This window comes from Misgurnus anguillicaudatus, chromosome 12 (assembly GCF_027580225.2).
Source record: "Misgurnus anguillicaudatus chromosome 12, ASM2758022v2, whole genome shotgun sequence".
Lineage (NCBI taxonomy): Eukaryota > Metazoa > Chordata > Actinopteri > Cypriniformes > Cobitidae > Misgurnus > Misgurnus anguillicaudatus.
Window position 1 is genome coordinate 28,859,627 of NC_073348.2, and position 22,915 is coordinate 28,882,541.

The 22,915-nt window shown below is 37.3% G+C and overlaps 1 protein-coding gene across 1 annotated transcript in view; it reads right to left on the reverse strand.

The window, feature by feature from the left end:
• Nucleotides 1-22,915, reverse strand: part of cltca (clathrin, heavy chain a (Hc)) — a 41,878-nt gene that overhangs the window by 17,651 nt on the left and 1,312 nt on the right. Inside the window, exons 2-7 of the mRNA XM_073874296.1 lie at nt 14,228-14,435; nt 8,672-8,940; nt 8,390-8,556; nt 7,964-8,072; nt 7,703-7,876; nt 469-666 (exon numbers count right to left, since the gene is read on the reverse strand). Coding sequence (XP_073730397.1) covers nt 469-666; nt 7,703-7,876; nt 7,964-8,072; nt 8,390-8,556; nt 8,672-8,940; nt 14,228-14,435 — 1,125 coding nt within the window. The remainder of the gene's footprint in view (nt 1-468; nt 667-7,702; nt 7,877-7,963; nt 8,073-8,389; nt 8,557-8,671; nt 8,941-14,227; nt 14,436-22,915) is intronic.

The window sequence follows — 22,915 nt, forward strand, 5'->3', positions numbered from 1 at the left end:
CCTTTGTGACTCTCCATAGGAAATAAATGACTTCCGGTTTATCGGCCATCGTTTGTCATAACGTTTTTATGGTAATGATGACCTTTGCATGGGAACCAATAACATTGCCAATGTTAGTGCTGTGTTTTGGCATTTTAGCTATGGGAATATGTATAATGGAGAATCATAGTAGCCTACACAAATGAGGTCTTTAGCATGGAAAATGAATATTGTCTGAACATTGTGGGGTAGTTTCCCGGACTAAAATGAATGCTAGAGCTGCCTTAGTTTAAGAACACCTTGTACTGACTTATCTGAAAATACATCAGTGCCATTGTTTTATGTCTTAAGATGCACACCAGTAATGTTTTTGTAAGGTATGCTGTTGGAAAAGTACTTAAATTTCATAATATAACCAAGGCCTAGTCCTGGATTAATCTAAACCCTGTCTTGGAAATTGCCCGTAAAGGAATGTTTAGCTCGCCTCACCTTTGGAGCGTTAGCGGCTACTTTAGCTGCCTCGGAGTAGTTTCCTGCAGCAAAGAGGTTGTTAAACTTGCGGGCGAACAGCTCCTCGGCTCCAGCCAGATTATTCCGGACTGCCATCCGTAAGGCCAGGTCTGGATTCTGCAGCACATTGGTGATGTACGGGATGATGTTCTCTTCCTCAACACAGACAGACAACACCTGAGAAACACACAGACAGGGTAAAGATGAGGTCTGGGATATACTAAAATAACCAATTTACCTGTACAGGAAGAATCTGTATAGGTGAGTTATAGAAAATGAACTTTCTGAGCAGATCAGGAAGTTAGGGGAAAGAATGACATAACCAATGCTTAATTCAGCTATTTAGAGGGAATTATTTCACTGTGTGCCCTTAAAGGAAAACACCACTGTTTTTCAATATTTTACTATGTTTTTACCTTAATTTAGATGAATTAATACATGCCCATCTTTTTTCAATGCGTGCACTTTTAATCTTTGTACAGCACGTCGTGAATGTATTAGCATTTAGCCTAGCCCCATTCATTCCTTAGGATCCAAACAAAAGTTTTATTTTGTGCCACCATATTTACTCATGTAACTACTCATGTAACAGTCTTTAAATAGGGAAAACATGGAAGTGTTTGGTGGCTTCTAAATTCATCCCTGTTCGGAGCCATAGGAATGAATGGGGCTAGGCCAAATGCAGCACACTCACGAGGCACCGCACAAAGATCAAAAGTGCACGCATTGAAAAAAGATAGGCATGTATTAATTTGACCAAGTTGAGATAAGAACATAGTAAAATATTGAAAAATGGTGGTGTTTTCCTTTAACATATCTAAAACAGAAAACAGCCATTTAATTTGGAAAATTAAAGAATATGAGACCTTACATTGAACCATAATGATAAAATATAACACCTCATATCAGTTTACCTCATCACATTAAAGGTAAGATGGTTTATGCTCGTCTCTAGTATGTAATACGATCAGATACAAAAGTGCAGCTAGACGTGAACGAGAGTCCGATTTCAACCAAGATGTCAATGCCTCAGCCAACATCGAGTGTTTTTTTTGTAGTTGAACACCTAAATCCAAGAATGACCGACCAAAAATGCTATTTGAGATATGCTTGTAAAGTATTTATATAAACAGTTTCAAAGCACAACAGATGTTGGGTCAACAGACACAAGCTATTGAAACAATCAAAGCACAATGCTTTCTACAGCTACATTAAATACATTAAAGACTGAAAAGCCTTTCTCGTGCCTGCTGAGATGATACATTGACATCCAAAAGCTAAAAAATATAACACGCATCTTAACTATTGTCAACATAAACTGGACTGGACAAGATTATTGTCAATACCTAAATTAAGGAAATGTCTAAAGAAAATTATTCATGCACGATCTATGAACAGTTAACAGGGCATTGCTATGCAATTACTAGGGTGTTATGGGTAATTGCTAGTTGGCTGCTTACTAACCCAAGTCAAAAGAGACCATCCCCAAATCTCTATTTATCTTCCAGGCCTTTGTGTTGTGATGATTCATCAGTGCATATTATTATAAAGAAAACTTTCATTAAATGTATTTACACTCTCAGCTTCTGAAAACATTGATGTAACCAAGGCCACATGGGTAAGACAATAATATTTACCAGTACACTTTTCATAATCCAATCAAACCTCAATGAATAAAACCAACACCCTTCTAACATTACATGCAGAATAATCTGTAGCACATGGAAATGCATCACATTAAATACATTTGTATTTTCATTAAAAAGCAGATGTCCACGGCAAATTATTGTAACGCTGCTGTAAAAGCATGTTGTAATCTAATCTCTACTGAGTGAGTGTGTAAGATACTGTGTGTTCTAGATCAGCATCAGCGGGTCAAAGTCATAACCGTTATTCTTCATGAATGCGTCTCACTCTCCACTTAAACCCGCACGGCCCAACCACAACAATATGGGTCAGCTCGCACAGAGAAAGAGGGGGGGACACTAAAGAAAGAAGTAAAAATAGAACAGCTCTTTGTATTTAGCAGCTCGCCACCACCAACCCATTGAAAGAGAATGAGAACAAGTAAATGAGAGACTACGTGTGTGTGTGAGACGTGATAAAGAGAGAGAAACAGACAGACATCAGTGGGAAATAGGGAACGAAAGCTGCATTGACGTCAGTAAAAGCCCAAGGCCTCGGTAGATGATGATGATGATAGGATGACAATAATGAATTGCTCCTACTGAGGACAAGAAAACAACTAAAACATCTGTTCAAAGCACATGCCAGACCTTCTATTATCAAACAGATTAGATAAATAGCCCTGGCAGTCCCCTTGAAAAACTATATCATTCTGCTAAATTAAATATGACAAATTATGCAGATTTTGTTCGATTCACATTTATGTCACAGTTATGTTATTCAATATATTTTATAATTATCCTATTCCCCCCCTATAAATATTATGTATATTTAAACACACACACATACATATAAATACATTTAGAAATGATTTATTTAAATATCGTTTTTTATTTATATATAATTTAGAATATATAAAAATATATATACACACATGTAAATGTTTCTTAAATACATGCATTAATGTGTGTGTATTTATATATACATAATAATTACACACAGCACAAACTCATATATTATGCAAAAAATACTTTTATTTTGTATGAGATTAGTCTAGATTAATCTATGCCCAGCTCTAATAGGAATATTCTTTCTTTCTTTCTTTCTTTCTTTCTTTCTTTTAAATGCCATACCAGCTTCTAACCGTGGGTTCACACCAGCTGCACAAATTTGTGTCTAACGCCCCTAGTTTGCCGCTTGAACAGTTCGAGTTTACTCGCTTCATTCGCGCGTGAAATTCTAGTCATCAAGAAATTCACGTGGAAATTCGCGTCATGGGAGGGGCTTCTGTAACTTCGCCCCTTCCTGTAATCACGTCACTACTAGAGCAAGCTCCCGATTGGTTACTGCGGCGTGTTTTTCTGCCAAAGTTAAAATTTTTCAATTCTCGCGCTTGGCGCCGCAATGCTAAATTTGCGGCACTCGCGCGAACTAGATGCGTGTTTTTTATGTGAGACCTCCAGATGCGCATCAACGCGTCTTCACATTGACTTAACATTGAAAACACTCGCGCTTGAAGCCTCTACCACGGCTGGTGTGAACGCAGCATAAGGCTATATTCATGGCGAGAATAAAGTGTAATTAAATAAAATAAGACTAGAAGATGTTAAAAATGTATTTCCTCTAAAAATCTTAAAACCATGTTTGGATTCACTTGATTAAAAACCTTTTCCAAACATAGGAATATTAAAAGAAAAAAACAGCAGGGTTTTATATAGAGGAGTTTGTTACTTGTGAACCCGTAAAGAGAAGGAATTGAATCAGAACCTGATTATGTTTTCTGCCTACACGGACTGTGATTGGATGTGACTCGTGGTTAGGTTCTGCCCTGCCCTTGCTAACGTGAAAGGATTAGCCGGGCAAGATCACATGACAACCACCACTTTTTTCCCTCTCTCTTTCCATTTCCCCCTTGTATTCTGGGCAGCTATTTTCAGTGAAGGCTTTCTCTCAAGGTCACTGGTACAGATGCAGCTGGATCAGAAGCTGACTTTCATCACCCACCAGTAATGAAGACTTGAATATGGAGAATGCCAGTATAGGCAGGAAGACTGATTAATATTTCCTTTTCCTTTCCCTTAACGTAATTAAACCAAATTATTTACACAGCTACTGTACATCAGTGTGATGTGTACTCCATAATGAATCCTTTTATTATATAATAGATCTTACAAAATGTCACATTGTGGTATTTACAGTGCTAGGGGATTCTGGGGTGTTGCTAGGGCATTACTTTGTGGCTGCTAGAGTATTCAAGGTAGTTTGTAAAGCATTGGTAGGTGGTCTCTTACTGGTCCTAAATCAACAGAGCCCAACCTCAAATTTATTGTACTCTGGTCTCTAGAGATAGACGTCCCTAGACGCAAGACTACAGTAGTATCAGATCCTTTTGACAGCACAGGCACACCTACAATCAATAAACTAGACAATCTGAGGTCTTATTTGTATCATAGTGATATTCATAGTGACACAAATAGTACTTTTTAAACAAATTACTTGATACTAACCCTAATACTAAAAACACATTTTTATACTAACAAAATATACAACTGTGGACAATAGGGAGTATTTACTGTACTCAAGTACATTTTTAAAGAGAAGGATTTGAATCAGAAAAAAAACTTGATAAATATACTCAGTAGGGATGCATAGCGATTAATCGCAATTAATCTATAGCAGAATAAACGTTTTTGTTTACATCATATGTGTGTGTGTGAATAAAGTACAGATATCTATACAAAGTTCACACACATATATGATGTAAACAAAAACTTTTATTCTGCTATAGATTAATTGCGATTAATCGCTATGCATCCCTACTGAGTATATTTATCAAGTTTTTTATTTGGAAAACTTTAACTTGACTACATTATAAATCATGCTTTATACTTTTTACATTAAATTAAAAGTCTAGTAGTTTTGTACTTTCAAGTAAAAGTTGTACTTTATTAAAAGTAAAAAGTATTCGATTTTTTTATGTACTTGAGTATTACATGTAAAATAACTACTTGTATTTATGAAATGTAGTCGAGTAAATGTATGCTATTATGATTTGAAATATAGTAAAGTTAAAGATTTCCAGAACAACACTGTGAATAAAGTACAGATATCTATACAAAGTTCAGTGTTGTTCTGGAAATCTGTAACTTTACTATATTTCAAATCATAATAGCATACATTTACTCGACTACATTTCATAAATACAAGTAGTTATTTTACATGTAATACTCAAGTACATAAAAAAAAAATCGAATACTTTTTCCTTTTAATAAAGTACAACTTTTACTTGAAAGTACAAAACTACTAGACTTTTAATTTAAGTAAATTTAATGTAAAAAGTATAAAGCACGATTTATAATGTAGTCAAGTTAAAGTTTTCCAAAGAAAAAACTTGATAAATATACTCAGTAGGGATGCATAGCGATTCATCGCAATTAATCTATAGCAGAATAAAAGTTTTTGTTTACATCATATATGTGTGTGAACTTTGTATAGAAAACGCACACACATGCATGTTTATATAAGAAATGTTATTATATTTAAGAAATGTTTACATGTATATATACATTTGTATATTTATGTATAATTTATATAAATATAAATACTTAATATATAAATATATATTTTTTCCTAAAATTATATATGCATGTGTGCATATTTATATATACATAATTATTATACAAAGTTCACACACACATATATGATGTAAACAAAAACTTTTAGATTAATCACGATTAATCATTATGCATCCCTAATACTCAGGTATAGAGAAATACTACAATACTGTCCACTTTTAAAGATATGTGCCTTAGTAATAATACCAATCCTATACCCTATTAGTTCTAGATAAACTTGTCATAACTCGACCACAAATCTGTGCAAAATGTCTACAAGCCAAACATCTACTCAAAAGGAATTTATTAACGCTAGACCATCGACCTTTGTGATGTTGTGTGTGGTGTGGCTGGTTGACACAGGTGGAGATTCTGTATTATTGAGAGAGGTAACGGTGCTCTGATTCAGCCTGACACGGTCTGGATCGGATTTCGGTCACCCCTTAAATAATTGACGACTTTCTCCAGCATGACTGAAGAATTATTTACCCGCTCATGGGATCCATTAACAAGCTCATAATGGGACATTGTGAAAGATAGAGACGGTGGATGGGAGACAGCCTTACCTTACACACTAAACACCTAGCTAATTATAACCAGAGATCCAGCATGCCGAATGGTCAATAAATAACCTCTTACGAAATAATTTGTCATTACTATCAAGAGTGGCCTTAATCTCGGAGTTTTAAAAGAAAAAACATGACCTTGCAGGATGCAGAGAGAGAGAAAGAGATAAAAAGTAAGAGATGCCCAAGGCTGTGCTGACAGGCAGTCGAAAAGTGAGAGATATGGGCCGAGGAAAATGGGATGAATTCCATATCTTGGTACAATAAGGGCATTAAATGTTTTGCCTGTGGGGTAATCAGCCGAGTTACATAGCTTGTGTCTTCCTTGCAGTTAAAGATCTCAATTTTCGCTGTGAAAATCTGATATATTGATTCTTACAGAGGCAGAAACTAAACATCAATTAAAAGCAATAAGCTGCCCTATGCCATCACTCAAGCTATAATCTAACACACAGCACACACAATTGTGGAGACGGCAACATCGTCAAAGAGGCGTGGGGATCAACGAGACAAGATGGGTGATTCTCACGAAACCATTGAAACACCACAGCACTAATGATTTTAGCTTTAAAATGTGTAATATAGTAACATTAAAAAGCATCAGAATTAACACAATACTGTGTTCTACCTTGCACAATGTGTGATTTCAACATAAGAATTTATAATTGTAAATTTTATCTCATTTTCTGCTGAAATTCTCATTACCGCAATGTGTCCGGCTGTTTTTGAACATGCGTTATGTTGTAATTTAATCAAATTAACACAAAAATATTAAGAAAAAAAATGGATGTTTTGCTAGACTACTTTAGATGACATAAAAAATATTTACTGAATATTCATGTATAATAATAATGAACACACATACAGAATTTTTATAAAGTTTGATTTTGAGTGACTAAGCACATGGACCAGTTACTTCAAGATGGCTACCAGGTAAGATAATTTTTTTACAGTTAATTTGAAATATTGTCTTGTCAGAATGCTTACACGACATTTTGATTATCATTACCGCAACATATGCTTATTAAATGTTAATTTAATTAATAGAAGCATAATACTTTGATTTTAAATGCATGTGCAGAATCTCCAAATTATGTTCTTTCAGGTTTGTCATGTCATTTTGAAAATATGTCAGTGTTGATGTTTTCTGACTGTTGCGGTAATGAGATTTTTTAGGACTAATTTTTTAAATTATGTTACAAAAAGTGTTAAATGATAAGTAAAAGTTTTTAAATTAATGTTCCCATTTACTCCAGACTTTGTTTTTCATTGTCTGGTGGGAAAAAAAGTAAATTTAAGCAATTTTTACATTTTCATGCTTGACATTTTTAAAACCAAGTTTTCGTGAGAATCACCCAGATAATCCTGTTATGTCATGTAGGAATTTAGGTTTAAATTGAAACATACCTGCCCTTTCCTATTGACTCCAATGATTCCAGATGTAGCTTCATGGGGTGCAGTCACAAAAATGGTCTCGCCACTTATTCTATTCATGTAGATGCAGGTGCCGGTCTCCAGGTCATACAGATGAATGTAACCGTATTTAGTGATGACAAAGACGACATTCTGTTTTGAGCTGATCTGTTTAAATAGAATAATATTGACATGAGGAATAAATGAATAAATGTATGGTGTCCTAGACGCTGATACGATCAAATAACCCACTACCTGCATGGCCACTGGGAAGTCATTCTGTGCTTCAGGGGGAAAAAACACATCCACGGCTTTCTTCGGGAATGGCTGGTTGCCGGTCGGCGGTGTGCCCACTTCAATAATATGTAGCTGCATGATAATAATAATGTTTTGTTATTTTGGAACACAAAGTGCATGTATAAGAAAATGCATTGCAATTATAAACAATGATATGCTGTTGAGTAACACTGCAATAATATGAGGAAATTGAAACTTGCATTCTGCATGACTACATCCTCAAAAACTTCAATATCCAAAAAAAATAAAACTGTGCCAGAGCACTTCCTCTTTCACTGTGTTACAAGTATCGATCAATTATTCTTTCTTCAAGCCTTTATGTTGAACAAAGGGTTTCTAATATAACACATTTTTAACATATAAGAACCGTTATGCATCTATATCTGTAGCTTTCCTCCTGCCTGGCCTCGCACAGCAAAACAAAACAAGGTGGATTCCTCCGCATTTCCCTCCATTTTAAACTGGGCAAAGCCAGCGGCGTGTCCCTCAATAGGCTGTGACACCTTCCTGTCAACCGAGTACAGCTGCATGGCACCAACAACTCTGTTTTGCTGTAATGAGAAACAAGAGAAGGTTGGAAAAAATATGTTTGATTTAATAGTCATGCAATCTATTTTAAAGAAAGGAAATTTTAGATCGACAAGGAAAACACAACGATTGCGACACCTGGGCAGAAATGCCGATAAGCAGCAGCCACTTCTGCTTGGCATCGGTACGGTAGTTGATGATTTGACAGCCTGCCAGGCTGGAATGTCTGTCGAACACTTTGACCGGCTGAGAGTCTCCCTCCATGCTCCAGTGGTAGACGGCGTTATCGGTCACAAGGGCCACCGTGTTAAGGGAGATCCATTTCCAGAAAGTGACATCATCGGTCATGGTATGAGCTTTCATCTTACTCTTCATCTCAATATTAAAGATCTGAAGGGTTTTGGCAGCTAAAAGAAGTAAAGAGAAACATCATGGAGGGTTGTAAGAAAAAAAAACTGTATTTATGGATGCACCACACACACATTTTTGATTACAAAAGCAACTAGATAGAAATATTGTCAGTCATGGTGACAGGCCGCTATGAAAGCTCATTCAGCAGTTACACAAAGCGAAGCGATATAATACACGTGTAAAGACAGTAAGCAAAACATGAATACAACTGGATTTTGATAGGAAATGAATGAAATTGTTTAAGCATTGAATTTGATTTTAGCACAGGACTCGCTGGGCACACATTGTGACTGAATAATGCATGCTACAGAAAAATTAAACCTTGTCAACAACTTACCTGTTCAGTTTGAACTAATTAGATACAAAAACATTGTACATAGTACATAAGAACCCAGTCAATTTGAGCATTGTGTGCCGATAATCGTCAGAAAGTTGCAGAAAAAACGCAAAGGTTTGTGAAGTCAACATGAAACGACATTCGCAACCCATTTTGGTATCGTTTCTTTATCAAAATCCGACATTATGTGCTAGAATTTTTCTAATAAACTAACAATGTTAATGCATTAAAGGGATAGTTCACACAAAAATGAAAATTCGGTCATCACTTTCTCACCGTCGTGCTGACACAAACCTGAATACACCTCTTTCTTTTCTTTCAAACACAAAGGAAGACACCCGAGGAATGTTTGTAACCAAACCATCATGGGCCCCATTCACCTCCATAATAGGAAAAAAAGAATACTATGGAAGTGAATGGGGCTGATGAACAGTTTGGAAATTAATACAGGTTTGTAACAACATGAGAGTAAGTAAATGACGACAGAACTTACATCTTTGGGTGAACTATCCCTTTAACTAAGGAAAAGATTTTAGAAAGGCCGTGTTACCTACAACACCTGCCTAAAGAGCCATTTGACAGCCATACTAGTTTACATTATTTTAGGATTTATCTAAAATCATACATTTCCATGCAATCCTTTTTCCATTTTGCGATTTTGTACTGATAAATTGCATATAATGAAAGTAAATGGGGTCCATTTTAATTTCATGTTGACTGTAAGCGTAATAATTTTTCTTGCACGTGCATCATTGGATTTTGACCCGAAGCGGAACTAGTACGGCACTGTAACCTGCTGCGGAGATGATTTTTGCAGAAATTATATGAAATTATTTAAAAACTTAGAAAGTTTCACATCTAATGCTTGAATCACATGACGCGAGGCGAGCAATAAATGGGGGAGCGTGAGCATGACAGCATGAGAAAGAAAGTGAGGAGGGTTGAATTCACATTCAAGACCGTCTCAATGTAGAAAGTGAGCGACTACACTACAGATCTAAACAGATTTTAGCAAAAGAACCAAAAGTTAATTTAAAGGGATAGTTCACCCAAAAATGAAAACAATGTCATCAATGAATCACCCTCATGTCGTTCAAAACTATTAAGACCTCCGTTCATATTTGGAAACACAGTTCAAGATGCCCTAGATCCAGTCCGAGAGCCTTCTGACCCTCCACCGAAAATCCACGTACGGCACACTGTCCATGTCCAGAAAGATAACAAAAACATCATCAAAGTAGTCCATGTGACATCAGTGTATCAGCCAGAATTCGTGGAGGCACCGGAAATACACCTTGGTCCAAAAATAACAAAAACCACAACCCTATTCAGCACTGTCCTCTCTGCCGCGTCCGCCGTGAATGTACGGGCAAAGTGACGCTGCTGACATGTTATCCTCAGACATGTTTGCCAAGTTTTTAATTCAAACTTACACCTTGTGTCTCCCTTAGACTGTAAACGAAGCTCGGGTGCCAAAAAAAGCTAGGGGGAAACCAGATAACACGTCAGCAGCGTCACTGTAGTCTTCACGCGGTTCACAACAGACCCGGAAGTGAAGACATTGCTGAATAAGGTCGCAACTCCTGCTCTCTTTGGACCAAAATTCACTCTCGATGCCTCAACAAATTCCAACTGACCCACTAATGTCACATGGACCACCCCGATGAAGCTTTATGACCCTTCGGGACATAGACAGCACACCACACACAGACTCCCAATGGAGGGTCAAGAAAGCTCCCGGACCAAATCCAAAACATCCCAAACTGTGTTTCCAAAAATGAACGAGTTTGGAACGACACGAGGGCGAGTCATCAATGACACCATTTTCATCTCTGGGCGAACCATCCCTTCAAGTCGTAAGTGTCTGTAATTATGTATATTGGTGCTAAATCCTTTCCCAAGGGATCTACTCAAGCATTTCTCATCCTGGATCTAACAGGAAGACATTAACAGGGACTCAAATGTATTAGATTGTAGTGTGAACTACCGTCTGTAGGATGGTGGATATCCAAAAAAAAAAAAAAAAATCAACTGGGTGAGCCTTGATCACTGTAGGTAATGTGGTGGTTGATACAGGATGTTACGAATCCAAACTAAGCTAACAAAGCATTCTGTAGCGATGAACAACCAATCGATTACATGACAATCTAATTTTAAACTGCAGTGACTGTTCAATGACAGCTATTCACAGTCTTGTTTTCTCTACTGAATAGGCACGCCAATCACCTAATGCTACAAATAAACTTTGCTCAAGCAGAAAATTCAATCTATCATGGCAATGTCACCCATTAACTTCACTTATCATAGCAATTAATAACGCACAAAGGATTAGGAAGACGACTATAAAATGCTCAAGCTACAATACTTATACTAATCCAACACTAATTAAGATTATGCGTAAATTCTTATTACTGTATATTTAATCAAACATCGCCTATAGATATTAACTGAAGCCGTGTTAGTCGCACAGTTGCTACTTAAACACAAGTTATGTAGCGTTAAAACAATGAGTATACACTATAAAGTGAAAGGACCACAAAACTATTAGGATACTGTACCTTTATATGGCAATATTGAGACGCTTGATGTTAAAATAAAATAGTTAGGGTGAGGGAAATGACTCAAGCGGTTGAAATTAGTGAAATTATTCACAAATGGACAGAAAAGCAAAAATATACCCAACAATATGTCAGCCCCCAGAAGGAAAAATAGGATTACTTACATCTATAGAAATCAACATGATGTGAACATTCAAATCTATGATTTTTGTGAAAGTAAAATCCTGTTTAACTAAAGTAGGTTAATTATGATGTATACTGTTGGCTAAACAGTCCTAATCTATGTATACAATATCAGAGAGAAGCTAAGACATGTCTGCAATGGTTGTTTCACACGGCCTATCATTAGGGACCTATACGTTGGGACACAGTCCCCTTTTATACAGTAATATTGTTCAATTGCTGACATTAAACACAGAAAACCCTGAATCAAATTGTCTGGAACAACAATATGTGTGCGCCTAATTGAATATGTTAGCTTGACAGTGCTTGGTTTAGAAAAATCAATGAAGCCAAACAACCGTACATGTGTTTAGAAACAGGATTATAACTTGCACAAATCATTGTACTAAAATGTAAACTCACCGTCTGCATACACATGAGAAAGCAGCAACACAAAAGGAAACAAAACAAAAAGACAAAGCAATTATGGCTGCATGACAAGAATACATAACATATCATGTTAGCATGAGCTAAATGTTGTCTACAATGATCAAATATTTGATATAAATTTGACCTAGAAAAATTTAAACTAAAGGGAGCCTGTGGGCGATTCTGGGTGAATGAATGAAACTAAGGTTGTTTTCACATATGTTTGTGCGCACCGTGGTGCGGCCTCGGAGCGCACCAAAATACATTGTATCATTTTTCAGTTAGTGCGGTCCGTGTTCACATATATATATTTTTTACTTTACTCGAAATGCCGCACCGTATGCCATGTGACAACGGTCAGCGCTGTCATTGGTCTCTGACAGCTCTTACCGTCTCATGACCACCCCCACGTTTCCATGACAACCAGCCTGACAGGGAGAGCGCAGCTATCAAGATGTGGAGATAAACGATGCACGTCTTTGCAAAGTTTCTTTGCTTTAACGCGAAATTGCGTAGCTGTTCTATTAAAGCCTTTCTCATGGAGCCGTTTGCTAAAAAGCCCGTAATGTCACTATTTGTGTGTGGAGGACAGCTATGCATTTATAAAATCATCAGCTCAAACGTAAAGGAGACAGCGAATCTCTCTGCAACGGACCAGATTGGCTTGTTTGTTGTTAACCCACAATATAACACCCGGCTCGCGTCACAACGGAAGCCCAGTGGCTCAAACATGTGGAGAACTTCCTGTATTTGGTTCGGTCCGAGGTCCGGCAGTGTTCACACCACAGGTGGGTCGCCCCAGAGTTCGGCGACAGCCGCTCCGAGACCACCTGTTTAGAGCGGTCTCGGGGCGGCCGTTTAGTGCGCACCCGAGTGCGGCTGTTGTGTTCACACTGACCCAAACGCACCGTAACACCCTAAGGGTGTTTTCACATATACACTGTTTAGGTCGGCCCAAATGACGTGTCGCTCCGAGTACGGTGCGTTTGGGTCAGTGTGAACACAACAGCCGCACTCGGGTGCGCACTAAACGGCCGCTCCGAGACCGCTCTAAACAGGTGGTCTCGGAGCGGCTGTTGCCGAACTCTGGGGCGACCCACCTGTAGTGTGAACACTGCCGGACCTCGGGCCGAACCAAATACAGGAAGTTCTCCACATGTTTGAGCCACTGAGCTTCCGTTGTGACGTGAGCTGGGTGTTATATTGTGGGTTAACAACAAACAAGCCAATCCTGGTCCGTTGCATAGAGATTCGCTGTCTCCTTCACGTTTGAGCTGATGATTTTATAAATGCATAGCTGTCCTCCACACACAAATAGTGACATTACGGGCTTTTCTAGCAAAGGGCTCCGTGAGAAAGGCTTTAATAGAACAGCTACGCAATTTCGCGTTAAAGCAACGAAACTTCGCAAAGACGTGCATCGTTTATCTCCACATCTTGATAGCTGCGCTCTCCCTGTCAGGCTGGTTGTCGTGGAAACGTGGGGGTGGTCATGAGACGGTAAAAGCTGTCAGAGACCAATGACAGCGCTGACCGTTGTCACATGGTGTACGGTGCGGCATTTCGAGTAAAGTAAAAAATATATATATGTGAACACGGACCGCACTAACTGAAAAATGATACAATGTATTTTGGTGCGCTCCGAGGCCGCACCACGGTGCGCACCAACATATGTGAAAACAACCTAAGACAACACCACATACTAGATTACAAACAATCAATTTAATAATTCAGTTTCCACAAATAATTAAATAATTGAAGTAATTAAGTGTGTCTAATAAAGTGTGCATGTCCTACCTTTAAGTGCAATAACTTTGCTCGCTGGGTTCATGATGGCGCTGTCTGCAGAGATGGGCCTGCGGATGGGGGTGTTTGGGTCCGCCAGGTCAATGATCACCACCTGGGCCTGTTCTCCGACCTTCTCTCGCACACAGATGAACTTATCGGACTCCATCGTCAGGGTGCTGAACCCGATGTTTGCTGGGTTGATTCCCAAGTTTTGGAGCTGGGGAAAAATATAAAGTTGAATTATATGAGGTTATATTCTCTCAACAACACAATAACCTTGGCAATGTTTTCCACACGCTACAGATTACATTGAAGCCGGGATACAGGACCTTGTCTGTAAAATCCAGGCCAAAGTTTCATGATCTAATTATGATATTTAGAGCAACCAAGTTTGATTTCAATTATTGATTTCATTTTCAGTTCACATTAATTTCAATCTTTTACATGACCTTACTCAGTCAGTATTAAAGATATCATGTGTTATATTTTCACAGATTGTTCTTTAAATTATGTAGGATGATGTGAATGCAGAAATCATGAGGTGTGTAAGAAAATATCGATACACATGCGATTTTTAAACACCCAATATATATTTTTTTTATTATGCAAGATTCATGGCAATTGTTTCGCTTTGAGTTTACATCCCAAACACTAGATAGCTAGATAGTCTTATCTCATCTCTAAAATACAAGAGTGAGAGGACGTTACTTGCTAAGATTTGCATATGGTGGTGTGTTCTTGATGACAGTTTCCTAAAATGATATCCTATTCTATTCCCAAAATAAGAAAATGACTTTGGCTGGGTTTTCACAAATAATTTGTGCAAACAGTCCTCGCAATTATAACAAAACATTTTATTTTAATGTCACTATCTGGCTATTGCAGCTGGACACATTTGGCTCTAGTTGTCATCCTATTAAGACAAACAAATGGGTCTACTGTGTAAAATGACCTTGAGGAGTTTATCTCTTGAACACATTCTACAATAAAGAGATTCAAGAAAAAAATTACTATTTTTAATCAGGACAGCTAAGTAACATAACGAGAACACATTTTTCCACAGACTTATTACGATAGGTTCCAGTGTTAAGAGATCGCTTTACTTCCTGCTTTGTTTAAAACAAATCGCATCCTAATAACAAAAGTAAGCCTCAGCTCAGATCACAAAAAGTACAGTGTGAGCTACTGGGGGAGTAGGGAGGGGGGACATTTGCGCTAGGGCATGGTTTGGTTTAGTTTGGATAGTGTTCAGGGTATCACGCAGAAAATTTGTTAGTTAAGGTGGTAGGGTTGGGCGAGTGGGTGGGGCATAGGGCGTGGCAACCAAAGGGGCAGGGCATATGCGTCATGATAAAAATTAAAATATTTTAATTTAAAACACTCAAATAAAGCTTAATTTTGAAGAAACTATGACAGAAAATGAGCACATACTAGATTATAAATAAATTTAAATGTTTTTAACAGATACCTCTAATGAAGTGAAACTAAAGGGTTAATAAACACAAACCGAAGCAGATGTTGTAGAACGTCTGGCGAAAGATGATAGATGGCGCAAAAATGGTAAAAACTGATTATTTCCCACTCACTATTAATTAAATTATCATAAAGGAGTGTAACTACTGTAAATAATGCACATAAATAAAGTGAGCAAGAGCGCTCAACAATTATCATCAGGCACGTGAAACCTAGCTAGCAGGTTGCTCAAACAACAAATCAGCTAACTTACTTTAAATTTGCAGGAACTATATACTAATACAGTAACGGGCTTAAATAAACCCAAAACATAAGTCCATTTACAGTTCTCACGGCCACGCGTTTTATCAACTACAGACATGACGGACCACATCTTATCTCATTTCGGCCGTGTGTGCATGCTCGCGGTGTGAAGCACATCTGCGCTATTCCCCGAGATGTTTTATCAACTGGCTAGTTGTTGTTTTTTGGACGATCTAGTTAAGGCGGTAGGGTTTCCAAGCTTAGGCGGGCCGCCTGAACTGAAATGTGCTGCGGGAAACCCAGGTGTTAGTTATATTAGGACATTTATGTTGTTTTTACAAACTGATGTGCATTTTGAGACAAAACAATGGCACTGATATATTTTAAGATATGTCAGTGGAAGCGGTTTTCAGTTAGGACAACTCAAACAAGCATTTTAGTCTTGAACTAGACTTAAAGGAACAGTATGTAGGATTGTGGCCAAAACTGGTATTGCAATCACAAAACTTGTGGCTAAAACTGGTACTGCAATCACACAACTGGTGGCCAATACACAAAATGACAACATAAACATCAGTTGAGGGCTGCAACTTCACTTTTTAAATGACAATATCTTGGCCAGACCAATGTTGTCAGTGATATAAGTATTTGAAATGAAAATTATTTCTTAATGTCTTAGTGACATATCAGGGCCATTTTATGATTAATTGATATACATTTCTTACATACTGTTCCTTTAAGTCTTTTCTGGAAACCTCCCCCCTAAGTGTATAAGTCAAAACAAAGGCAGCTTAGACTTCTATACTAGGGATGATCATATTGACTGGTTAACCGAAAGGTAAGAATTTATGACTGATTAATGCTATTAATTAAAAGAAAAATATTTTTTACGCACGGTCGACACGTGCCTAAAAACATCTTGCCACTTTTTTTAATCCTCAATTTGTGAATTTCCTCCTGTAAATCACATTAATCATTGCTAACGGTCTGAAACAGTAATCATTTGTACTGCATATGTGTCTGTGCTCGAGTATGGTTTGAAAGTTGCACGGAGACGCGTGTGTGTGCGCAAGATGACGCGGTCCGTCTCAAGGGCGTCCGCACATATTAGTGGCCAGACCTTCGCTGATTACCTCTGTCCTAGACGCTGACTATAAACATCTCCTTTTTGCACAAACAGAGAAAAAGCACGCAAAACTATTTGAAATGCGTCCTGCTGTAGAAATGGCCACTGTGGTAGATAAAAAAAAAAGAGACAATCAGCCCTCTTTGGATATTAATCCACTGGACTGAACATGGGCTCTTTGATAATGTACTGTTGCGTAAAATTTTGATAATGTACAAATCATGGTTCTGTTGTTGATCTATTGCTGCTGCTTGCATGTTCAAATTAAACAAAATGTTTGTATTGTTTTACTAGGTCACAGACAACTGTCAACTCTATTTTTACTTAATGGTAATTTAATATTACAATCTTATCAGTTAATGTTCGGTTAACAAGTTGTCGGTCTGGAAAATTCACTGTAATGAACATCCCTATTCTATACCAAATTCCTAAGATTAGTCAGAAACATTAATACAGACACAAATGGTTTGATCTTACCAGAAACATGCCTGATCTTCACTACACACTCACACATAACTGATCTTTTTTATGTACAGTAAATTATTCCAATTCTAACTTGTCTGTCTCTAAAGTATGATTCAGACTATATGACTAAGAAAAGTAATATCAAATCTGAAAATAGACTTACATTTGAAATTGGCATAGACAGGATTAAAGGGGAAAGCTGACCAGCTGTGGGAGGCATCTTAATTTCAGGCATTTTACTAAACTGACAGCTACTTTTAAAATGACTCTTCTTCAAATAAATACCAAGTCAAATGGCCAAAAAAAAGAAAACTGTAACTTTATTACTGAACAGCAGCCAAAACCCAGCCTTGGTTTTATCAGACACCAGACACCAGTATCTAATACTGGTACACTTAGGCGGTAGACCAGCACAGAACAGACACATCACCAGTCAAGGTCTTCTTACTATTATAAACTGTGCACCAGCTGCTATCCAAAAGGGAATTACAATGATCAGAGATGACAGCTAGACACATGACATGAGGAGCACTGCACTTATGTAACGCTACTTACAATTTTCATCACGATTCGTGATGCATAGATAAATGGAGAAGCTGAAATGAAGGACAGTCCTCTGTGATACTAAATAACTGTTAAACGTTAAAAGATTTGTTAGATTAATTTTAAAGTCTAGATAAAATAAGATCAAGGGGATGCACTGTGCATTTTGGTCATTTGTGACTACATGAGATTTATATATAAATAAATCTGTAGAAGTATGCATAAAATATAAGCAGATATTTAATTTAAAGCAGATGAATGTGATCATCTGCAGAGGTTTAGGTTCAATACTAAGAATAATTTAATCATAATTCTTATATTTACATATATGAATCTTTGCATTAAAGCTATACATTTACACATACATAAAACAGCATGTTTGTTCTTGGGAATCGAACCCATTAACTTTGCACTGTTAACACAATGCTCTACATACTAAACAGGAAGACTTCATAGTTCTTCAAAACATGGAGTTTTGCCAATCATAATGTTACTAAATATTAACTAATAGTTACAAATGTACTGTTGTATCTCTGTCTTATGCTGCACTTCTCAAGCCTAATCAAAGAACAAGATATAACAGGAAGAATATTTTCTGGGAAGACCTCAACGAAATCAACGAGACCTTTTATCAATGAAAAAAACGAATGCTGACACGCCCGAGGCCACACCCACATTTTTCTGTCATGTGGAGCGGAACGCCACGTCATCACAAACTACTATCAATCACTCAACTACTAACCCAAATACAATAGGAGTGAAACAGATCCAAATGATTAAACAAAATGTTACATTCTTATTTAAACAGAACAGTCAATTTTTTTAAATATAATTTAAACATCACTTCCCTATTAAATAAACAGAAGCCTGCTCATACATGCATCTCTGACCTTTCCTACCCTTTCCTGTATCTCTGGATGACATCACACACAATGACATCAGTGCCGAGCACTCCGCTCTCATTGGCTGAGGGTAAACCCATCCCTTGCCACCTCTCAAGAGTGAAGCAAGCAAAAGTGAGAGAACACTAACTGCCGTAGTGTTAGCCGTGGGCCAAGTGTGAATCATCCACAGCATGTAACTCCTGCTCGATACAGTGTCATCACAGACAGACATACCCAGAAACTAACCCTCCCCTTCCCCAAAGGTAAATCGTCATACTCTGGCCTTCAAGAAAATGCATGCCTCAAGGAACATATGGACAATGATGCAAAAAATAGCAGGCAAGTTCCTTTCTGGATCATTGTGGATATTTCCCTTCAGTGCAGAACAGAATCTGATATTGATTTTATCCTGGATGGGAATTTAAGTCCAAGATGGAACAAGGAAAACTGCTCAGAGGCAAACAATTCAGTCAAGACACTGAAGGTGCCTATTTATAAAAAATGTATGTTTAGATTTGTTTATTAAAATATGCATACTTTTTAAAAATATGTAAAGTCTGTTTTTGTAAGTATATGTACATTTTTACAGTTGAAGAAATAGTAGACTGAAAAATTAACAAGTCAATGGGAAACCGTCAAATGTGTTTACCATCATTTATCAAAATTTATACCATGGGTCTGCTCTGTTGAATGCTGTATTCTGATTGGCTGAGAAATGTTCTGTCGGTATGCATTAATTTCTGATAACCGCACACCTAACTTGTCAAATGTCTTAAAAATATGCACCAGAGCAATGTTTGTGATAACCGTAGTATAAGAGGAATAATTGACCGGTCCTATGAATTATTTGAAAATGCACACCCGCGGTGTAACGGCACTCCGCAAATTGCACCTTGGGTGTGCATTATTTTCTTATAATTCAATGGCCCGTCGTCAGTTATTCCTTACTTATACCACTGTGCTTTTTAATTGGTTAGAAAATGTTTTACAGGTATGCACTCTTTTTCAATAAATGCACATCTAACCTATTAAATGTCTTAAAATAACCACTAGAGCAATGTCTGTGGTAATCATGATACAACAAGCTAAATAAATGACTCTGGTCCATTGAATTATGCAAGGAATAATTGACGACGCGCCATTGAATTATAAGAAAATAATGCACACGCGTCGTGCCGTTACACCGCGGGTGTGCATTATTTTCAAATAATTCAAAGGACCAGAGTCAATTATTCCTCTTATACCACGGTAACCACAAACATTGCTCGGGTGCCCATTTTTAAGACATTTGAGAAGTTAGGTGTGTGGTTATCAGAAATTAATGCATACCCACGGAAAATTTCTCAGCCAATCAGAATATAGCATTCAACAGACCCGTGGTATAATTGAAAATAATTATTTAATTAATAATTATTTGATTAATTCAATGGCTGTCATCAATTACTCTTTAAATCTTCTATGTTCAACAAAATTAAGAGCCTCATAACAGGTTAAGAACAACAAAAGGGTGAGTAGTAAATAACAGAAATTTAATTTTTGGATGAACTATCCCTTTAATGGAGAAATTTGCAAAATATAGATTGTACAAAATAAAACGTGGTGGCCAATGATATCCAAACAAAACTTAACTTTAACCATAGAGCTCTCAAAGACATGAACTTTCATCAATCACTTTCCTGTTGTAAACTTGACTTCCTGTTTTATATTGTGTACTGTACAGTGATAATGATCACTGCTGTAAACATTACCAGTGAGTTGGCATAAAATACATGCAAGATATAACAGGAAAGACAGAGTTTGAATTTATGAACAAAGGAAGAAAGAGAGGAACCCGTTAGCAGAATTACGTTTCCTGTGGTGCATCCTAACAACAACAGTGCAAGACTTTCTTGAAGAAAGTACAAGTAGTCATGTGATTCATTCATATCTAACCTATTTTATAGGGATGAGATTACATACATACTGTGCAAAAGTCTTAGGTCACCACCACTAATATCGCAAAAACAACAAATCTAATTGTGGCATAGTGGCCTAAGACTTTTGCACAGTACTGTATAATGCATAAAAATCCAACCAGGGTACAATAAAAAACATTTTCTTGCCCACCGGCTGGCATTTTCCCCTTAACAATTTCATGTAACCATCTGTGTGATGTATTTCTCATTGAACATTAACAAAGGAGACACTTACTTGACTTTACAGGGTTAGAATTCTGTCATGCTGACCTACACTGTATTTGGAGTGTTAATGCATTTAACACATTTCTAAGGGTGTAAGGGTGTGCTCTCTCCCTTGCACAAATCAGTGCAAGAAAGAGACGCTTTTCTAATGCTTGAAGGGTCTTATGACATGAACGCTTTGAATTTATTCTCCCAAATTGAAAGGCGTCAGCACATTCTTTCTTGACGAATAACGGCCCACAGGAACCTTCTGTGCCGCTTTAACCCCTTTCCTTCTGTACACAGGGAAAATGGCACCTTGTTCAGCATAAAATCTGCATGCTCTACGACAGCAAAGGGCTCAAGGAAAAGTGGAAAAGGATACGCAATGTGCTGAGGCTTGCAACACACTGCCATCGTCCTCCATAACAGGAAGCAGAGACCTATTGTCTAGAAAGCTAAATCGACATGTTAGGAGATGTGACCATATGACCGCAGGTGACATGTGACCGGCCCAACAGGTTTGGTGCGGACAGTAAAGTGTTGAAAGGGAAAGGAAACGGCTGAATGGATATGCATGGACTCTACTGTACAAAGTTTCCTTAAAATACATCTGCTCTACATTCACTGTATGCAGAGACATACAATGCTGAGCAATCTAAAATGAAATAGTGGATCTTCATCCACACGAGACAGTCATGTGAGATCAGCAGGTTAGAGTTCAAAGAGCAAAAGCATTTGCAGGGTTTGTAACGTATTAAACAGCATCACACGGGCATGCAACATAAAACTCACAATCGCTCCATAGGCAGATCACCTGACTTGTTCTTGTAATGTGCTTACTGTTACTCTCATAAGCATGGAGTAAATTACTTAAGTGATTTACAGCAAAATCAATGCATTGTAGACTTTTAATAAATGACTTGCTGCATGGTTGTTCAGTTCTGGTTATCAACTAAGAAAATAAACATGCAGGCATTTCAATGCACTCCGATGAGGAATATTTGAAATTGCATTAATAAAGTGAACATGCAATGCATGTCATAAAAAATATATATTTTGTTGTTTTTACTCTACAGGGCAACATGAAAGGAAAATGGTCAGAACATCTGACAAATAGTCCTTGGCTTGCACATCTTTTAAGATTATCTACATAATTTTATACCCATCCAATGAATGATGTAAATTAACACAGACAGCACAGAATGCACAGGGTGTATAACCACAACATACCCAAAACACAGTCCAGTAAATTCAGTCTCTAGATTAACATTGATTTAGTTTTGGTGACCTGACCTCAATGCTGTAAATCAGGGGTCTCCAACCTTTTCGTGAGCAAGGGCTAACAAAATGGATAAAACAATCCAGAGGGCTACTTTTTGATATAGTCTACTCAAAACTTATTTATTTTACTTGTTGATATGTTTTTAACATGCATAAAAGATGCTAAGATACTATAAAAATGTAATAAATATATATTAAAATTAAGACTATTAATGGAATGTGCTTTGGCGGGCAACTCGCAGACTCTGTGCGGGCACCATGTTGGAGACCACTTTAAATATTCCCACCACCTATTTCAACTATTTCTGAGATTTTCAGTCTCAAACAACATAAATTTGCACTGTACATTTACAGTACAATGTAAATGTACAATGCAGAGATGGTCCACCACATTTTCATTTCATGAAATAAAAATACCACCCGAGAGCTTCTGGATCTATTTGGTCAACTATATCTTCTGCAGCATCTAATGTACATTCAAATGAATGAGACTTCATTATCAATCCACCTTTTCATTTCT